Raw genomic sequence first — 7674 nt, forward strand, 5'->3', positions numbered from 1 at the left:
CATACATATGAGTTGTTTTAAATTTAGTGCCAAAATTCCAAATGTTTGGGGGTTTTTAGAGATATGTTTTCACAATTGATTTTCTATATCAACTCCATTTTGGTGAAAGAATAAATTCTGTGTAACTTCAATTTTCTTATATTAAGACTTTTTATGCACTAACAAACTGTGTGTGTCTATGTGTATATTTCATCTGCACTTCAGGATGTGTCTGGAGCCTCGGCTGCAGGTTTGGGTACAGGCTGCAGGTGTCTGGGGAGCACTGTGCACTTGCTGCACAGAAGTAGGTGGCTGAGTCTCCAGGCTAGGAAGTTGTGATGTGCAATGAGAGCTGTTTGGCACTCTTACTGAGGAAAACTGTGAGTCTTCCATCCTTCATTTCATTCACAACTGAACGTATGGCTATCAAGAATGCAGGGCCTTTACCAGGATATTGCTGGTACCATGGGAAGTAGTCAAATGTACTCTTCTCATAACTACAGTTCAGAATGGAAATCTCTCCTTCCTGGACTGTCAAAGGTTGAGGGCTTTGGCTCTGTTTCACCTGCTCTTGGTCACTTTTTTCCTTCTGTTGTCCACTCACCCCTGCTTAAAGAGATAAAAAGTCATTAGGTCCACAAATTGACATTTCCTTCTTAAAGTTTCTATCTCATGAATTTGTCTATACTCCAATTTTCTCATTCCCCCAAATTATGAGATATCCTAGGGTTTCTCCATCATAACTCACAGTCTACTTGAAGACACAGAATTAAGAATGATGTTTCCAATATCTTGTCCATTGTTCCTGGCACCAAAGTTCAGTGACAGCTCAGGTTCTTCTTCTGGTCTCCTCAGCCAGCTAGAACTCTGACTTAAGATTCACATGAACTTTAATTCCTTCAAGAGGCCCCACCTTCTCACAAGTGCTTTCAACCAAAGCTATTTTTTTCAAGGCAAGCACTTCTCAATTTTCTCTATCTTAGACTTGCTCAAAATTACTTTCATTGAAAAGCAGAAATCCCCTCCTTACACATGGAATATGATTAGTTTAGAATTTCTCTCCTCTATTCCTCATCTTCTTTTCCTTCACATTTCCAAGAAGGTTAAAAATCATGTAGCAGGACAACTTGATATTTTAACAGGGTTTACATTATTTCACAATGGAGAAGAGAAGAACTCCCATGAAATCACAAGATGAGCATTTATCTTTTTTTTAATTACAAACACCAATTAAAGTCTGTTGAAGATATCAGTTCAGTCACTCAGTCATGTCCACCTTAATGCGACCCCATGGACTACAGCACACCAGGCTTCCCTGTCCATCACCAGCTTCTGGAGTTCACTCAAACTCATGTCCATTGAGTCGGTGATACCATCCAACAACCTCATCCTCTGTTGTCTCCTCCTTCTGCCTTCAATCTTTCCCAGCATCAGGGTCTTTTCAAATGAGTCAGGTCTTTGCATCAGGTGGCCAAAGTATTGGAGTTTCAGCTTCAACATCTGTCCTTCCAATGAATATTCAGGACTGATTTCCTTTAGAATGGACTGGTTGGATCTCCTTGCAGTCCAAGGGACTCTCAAGAGTCTTCTCCAACACCACAGTTCAAAAGCATCAATTCTTGGGTGCTCAGCTTTCTTTATGGTCCAACTCTCACATCCATACATAACTACTGAGAAAACCATAGCCTTGGCTAGACGGACCTTTGTTGGCAAAGTAATGTCTCTGATTTTTAAAATTCTGTCTAGGTTCCAAGGAGTAAGCATCTTTTAATTTAATGGCTGCAGTCACCATCTGCTGTGATTTTGAAGCCCCCCAAAATAAAGTGCCACTGTTTCCACTGTTTCCCCATCTATTTGTAAAGTTAAAATAAATAAGGAGCACATGTTTTTGAAGCCCAGAATTTTGTCTCTGTATTTTATGTCATCTCAAATTCAATCAAAGAAAACATCATTACAGTCCAACAGGAGAAATAATAAAAGTTCTTATTCCTCAGTCTAATCCCATCTACCCCATCATTCTAAGGGGAACTTGTATTGTTTGTTAGACTTCTGATATGTTTTCTTTTTCATTTATTCATTCATGAATGCATCTCAATATATATTTAATGAGTGCTGCTAAGTGACTCGGAGAAGGCAATGGCGCCCCACTCCAGTACTCTTGCCTGGAAAATCCCATGGGGGGAGGAGCCTGGAGGCTGCTGTCCATGGGGTCACGAAGAGTCGAAGGACTGAGCGACTTCACTTTCACTTTTCACTTTCATGCATTGGAGAAGGAAATGGCAACCCACTCCAGTGTTCTTGCCTAGAGAATCCCAGGGACGGGGGAGCTTGGTGGGCTGCCATCTATGGGGTCGCACAGAGTCGGACATGACTGAAGCGACTTAGCAGCAGCAGCAGCAGCAGCTAAGCGACTACTTATTATTCAATACTTGGATCTCAAGAAGGAAAGAGACAGTTCCCATCTTCTGTCAACTGAGGCCCAATACTCAAGTACAGTCAGATAAAAGCTACTAAGGAGAAATGTGTATCTCTAAGATATGACAAAAAAAAAAGTAATAAACTCTGCTTCTCAACTCAGCCAGATAACAGTTATAATGGAGGCGATACTTGAACTGGAAGTTACACCACTACTACTTTTCCCATAAAGATGGAGGACATGAACTCTAGGCACAGATTAACTAAGTGTGGTATATATTTATATTAGAGAAGCTAAATGTGGCCATATCCTTGAGGACAACATGTATCATTAAGAGAAGTGTTGATTTTCAAACCCATATTTTCAAACTATTAGACTACAATATACATAGATACTACCTAGGTAGAGGGATTGATAGATAGAAACATACATACATTCATATGCGATTGATAGATGTAAATGGAACCATAATAGGAGATAATAATTTAGTAGATTTTTAAGGGATGCTTTATGGCTACTTGAGGAATATGTGTTTGTGGGACAAGCATTACAGTAATCTCTGAAGCAGTATTGCCCCTTTGTGGCCATAGAAAGAAGTTACCCAGAAAAAATATATATAGCTTCTTAAAAATTCATGTTCATCACCTATGAACATCAATCAGAGCACTGAAATAAGTAAGCAAGTCTTCATCTTGAACCAGTGATTTCTTGAGACTGAAGGAGATTTTGCCTTGTTGAAATATTGACCCTCAGACTGAGTCAGTGTAAGGAGCTGTCTTTCTTCCTGTAATGGCAACATCAAATCAGGAAGAGTCCTTTATACTGAAAAGATCATGTCTTTAAATAGATTCTAAATTAATACTGCTTAATACACACGTAATACTGCTATCTTTTTATTTTTTGTTTGCACACTGATGACATGAGTTTAGCTTGTTTTTGTTTTTGCATTATTTATTGAATCTATTATTGAGACAGCAACTGTACAGAAATATTTAAGACCCCAACAGAATGAAACAATAAGCAAGTAAACTAGAATTATTCTAAAAAGACCCTTTGTAATCATACATCATGATCATCTAGGATTTATTTCAGGTATGCAAGAATGATTCAGTATCCTTAGATCAATCAATGTGATACACCGCAACAACAGAATGAAAGATAAAAACCACATAGTTACTTCAGTAGATGCAGAAAAATCATCTGAAAAAATTCAATATCCACTCATGATAAAAGCTCTCAATAAACTTGATATGGGGAAAATGTACTCCAAAATAATGAAGGTTATTTATGACAAACCAACAGCTAACATCACAATCAATTGTTTTAAAAAATGAAAGCTTTTTCTCTAAGACCTTAAACAAGACAAGTCTGCAAATCTCACCACTTCTATTTAACATAGTACTGGAAGTCCTAGCCATAGCAATCAGATATGAAAAAGAAAGAAAAGGCATCCAAATTTGAAGAAAGAAACTGCCACTATTTGCAAATGACATGATGTTGTGTATAGAAAATTGTAAGGTACCATCAAAAAGCTATTAGGATACATAAATGAAAGTAAAGCTCAGTAAAGTTGCAGCTGCTAAGTCACTTCAGTCATGGCCAACTCTGTGCGACCCCATAGATGACAGCCCACCAGGCTCCCTCGTCCCTGGGATTCTCCAGGCAAGAGTACTGGAGTGGGTTGCCATTTCCTTCTCCAAAAGTTGTAGAGTATGAAATTAATATATAGAAATCTTTTGCATTTCTGTATACTAATCATGAATTATAAGAAAAAGAATTTAAGCAAGCATCCAATTTACAATTGAATCTAAGAGAATAAAATAATTAGCAATAATTTCAACAAAGGAATTGAAAGACCTGTACTTTGAGAACTTTAAGAATTGATAAAAATGATTTAAGACAATACAAATAAATAGAAAGATATCTTGTGTTCATGGACTGGAAGAGTTAATATTGCTAAAATATCCATACACCCAAAACAATCTACAGGTTCAATGCAATCCTTATCAAAGTACCCATGGCATTTTTCATAGAACTAGAAAAAATAATCTTAAATTTGTATGGAATCATAGAAGACCTCAACAGCTGAAGCAATTTTGATAAAAAAGAGCAAAGTTGAAAATACTACACTCTCTGACATGAAAATATGCTACACATCCATAGTAATCCAAAATTGTATGGTACTGGCACAAAAACAGACATAGATAAATGGGGCAAAATAGAACCAAAATAAACCCATGCACCTATGATCAATCAATCTATGACAAAAGAGGCAAGAATATACAGTGGGGGCAAAGACAGAGTCTTCAATAAGTAGGTTTTGAGCAAACTGAACAGCTACATGTAAAAGAATGAAACAGAAATTTTTCTCACAACATGAATAAAAATAACTCAAAATGTTTTAAAGACTAAAATGTAAGAGCTGAAATCATAAAACTCCTAAAAGAAAATATAGACAGTATGCTCTGTGACATTCATCTTTATAATATTTTTTTCTAATCAAACTAAACTCTTGCACAGAGAAGAAAACCATTAACACGAAGAAAAGGAAATCTGAAAGGGAAAAGATATTTGCAAACAACATGTCAACAAGGATTTAATATCCAAAATATATAAAGAACTTGTTCATTTAATATCAAATACATAATCTTATTTTAAATTAGGCAGAGGACCTGTATAGGCATTTTACCAAAAAAGGTATACAGATGGCCAACAGGCACATGAAAGGATGCTCAATATCTTTACTCATCAGTAAAGTGCAAATCAGAACAACAAATGAGCAAGTCACCTTACTAGGGCTGTCATCAAAAGGCAAGAAATAACAAGGGTTGGTGAGGATGTGGAGAACAGGGAATCTTTGTGCACTGCTGGTAGTAATATAAATTGGTGCAGCCTCTGTGGAAAGCAGTATGGAGATTCTCCCGCTCTGCCCTCCCCAGATTAAAAGTGGAATGATGCCTGTGACCTGGAGTCTTATCTTTCCTCAGGTGCTCAGAAAGGAGGCAGCACCTCTGGGGGGAGAGATAGCCACTGGGATCCTATCTGGTTTTGGTGGCTGTGGTGGGAAGGATAACAGCAATTAAAACTAGAACTACTACATGACCCAGAACTTCCACTCCTGGGTATTTATCCAAAGAGAACAGAAGAGCTGGTTCAAAAATAGATAGGCACCCCAATGCTCACAGAAACATTATTTACAATAGTCAAGATCTTGAAGACATCTCGGTGTTCGTTCGTATCATAGATGAATGGATAAAGATCTAGATGATAGATAGATCAATATAGATATAAATAATGAAATATTACCATAAAAAGCAAAATCTTGCCATTTGGGACAATGTGAATAGACCCAGAGTGTATTATACTTATTGAAATAAGTCAGAGTGAGACAAATAAACTGTATGTTTTAATACATATATGTGGAATCTGAAACAAACAAAACAAACAAATAAAACAGAAACAGACTCACAGACATAATGAAACAACTAGTGGTCACTGGATGGGAAAGGAGTGTAGGCGTGAACTAGGTGAAAGGAATCAAGAGGCACACACTCTCAGTTATAAAATAAACAAATTGTAAGTTTGTAATGTACACCAAGGAAATATGATCAATATTTTAAAGTAATTTTGTATGGTATGTAATTTATCAAAAATATCAAATGACTATGCTGTACATCTGAAACTAATATAGTATTGTAAGTCAAATATGTTTCAATTTTAAAAGTTTTAATTATATTAAAATGTGGCAAAGTAGACTTTGGGTGTGGGATTAGTTGAAGGATCTTGATATGAATTATTCTGGATTATCTGGGTAGGTCCTATACATAACCACGCATCCTTTGCTGACATGAAAAAAAATAAAAGACTATAAGATATTTCTCTAGAAAGATGAGTTTATTTGGGACCAGCAAAGGATTGCAATTTGGGGTCTGCAACCATGACAAGCCTCATGCAAGTCCCCACAGGACAAGAGAAAAGAAAAGGAAGTTGGGAGGGCTACTGTAAACAGACGTTTACATCTGTTTACATTGGGGTGTCCCTGGTGGTCCAGTGTTTAAGAATCTGCCTTCCAATGCAGAGGACATGGTTCAATCCCTGGTAGGGACCTAAGATCCCACAGGCCACTGGGCAACTAAGCCCATGTGCCATAACTAGAGAGCCCATGTGCTGCAACTACTGAGCCCACACACTCTAGAGACAGTGCTCCACAACAAGAGAAGCCCCTGCACACACACACACACACACACACACACAGTGAACAGAGCCCATGGTTTTTCACTGGCCCAGTGTTTGCCTGGAAAAGAAGAGGCATCTTTCTTCTGTCCTTTAATCCTGTTATCTTCACAGAGTATGAGAGCTCCCCCTGTCCCCCAACTCTATTTAAATGAGTTTCTGTTTATTTACTAATTTCCTACACCTTGGAAGCAGAAGAGTATTTGACTCCAGAAAAGAAAGGAGCTGAGGTGGTAGAAGTAAGAGGTTGCAGTGATTCAAGGAAGGGCTATGACCCAAGGAATCCAAGTGACCCCAGAAGCTAGAAAAACGCAAGGAAATGGATTCTTCCTTAAAGCCTCTAGAAGGAACCCACCAGCCAAGATCATGACTGTAACCAGCAAAATTGATTTCATACTTCTTCAACCCAGAGTTATAAGAGAATTCATTTGTTTTAACTTATCAAGTTCATATTAAACAAGGAGCAAACATTTTTTGTTCGCTTTCCACAGTAGTAGGATGACATGTGAATATTTGCAGTTGTCCGTTGGAACACTTGATGGTGAGGCAGACTTGAACATTCTGGAGAAGGCAACTAAGCTGGATAATATCTTTATTGGAGTGATTTCATTTAATTCCTTTCACTTTTTAACATTTTTGAGTTCAGCAAGCATGCTCTGTCACTCAGTCATGTCCAGCTCTTTGAGACCCCATGTACTGTTAGCCTGCCAGGCTCTTCTGTCCATGAGATTTCCCAGTATTTCCCAAGAATACTGGAATGGGTTACCATTTCCTCCTCCAGAGGATCTTCCCCACCCAGGGATCAAACCCATGTCTCCTGCATCTCCTGCATCGATAAGCAGATTCTTAACCACTGAGCCACCTGGGAAGCTGTGGTTAAATATTTTAATTCTATCCTCTTATCAACTACTCTGCTGGTTCCCAGTTAGAAGCTTCTAGTGCAGAAGGAGACACAGATCGAGAAGGGAAGATAAAGACTAAAGTCCATAATCTGTAGGGCCAAAATGTATCTGTGGTTAAAACTGTACTGATGTAGGTGAGTAACA

General features: G+C 37.9%; 1 gene segment (V, D, J or C); it reads right to left on the minus strand.

Annotated features, from left to right (window-relative positions):
- Positions 1 to 304: 304 nt before the first annotated feature.
- Positions 305 to 779, minus strand: LOC129620466 (T cell receptor alpha variable 23/delta variable 6-like). The segment is given in 2 exon segments: positions 305 to 585; positions 728 to 779. Coding segments are annotated over 2 exon segments (333 nt in total).
- Positions 780 to 7674: the final 6895 nt, after the last annotated feature.

This window comes from Bubalus kerabau, chromosome 10, assembly GCF_029407905.1.
Source record: "Bubalus kerabau isolate K-KA32 ecotype Philippines breed swamp buffalo chromosome 10, PCC_UOA_SB_1v2, whole genome shotgun sequence".
Classification (NCBI taxonomy): Eukaryota; Metazoa; Chordata; class Mammalia; order Artiodactyla; family Bovidae; genus Bubalus; species Bubalus kerabau.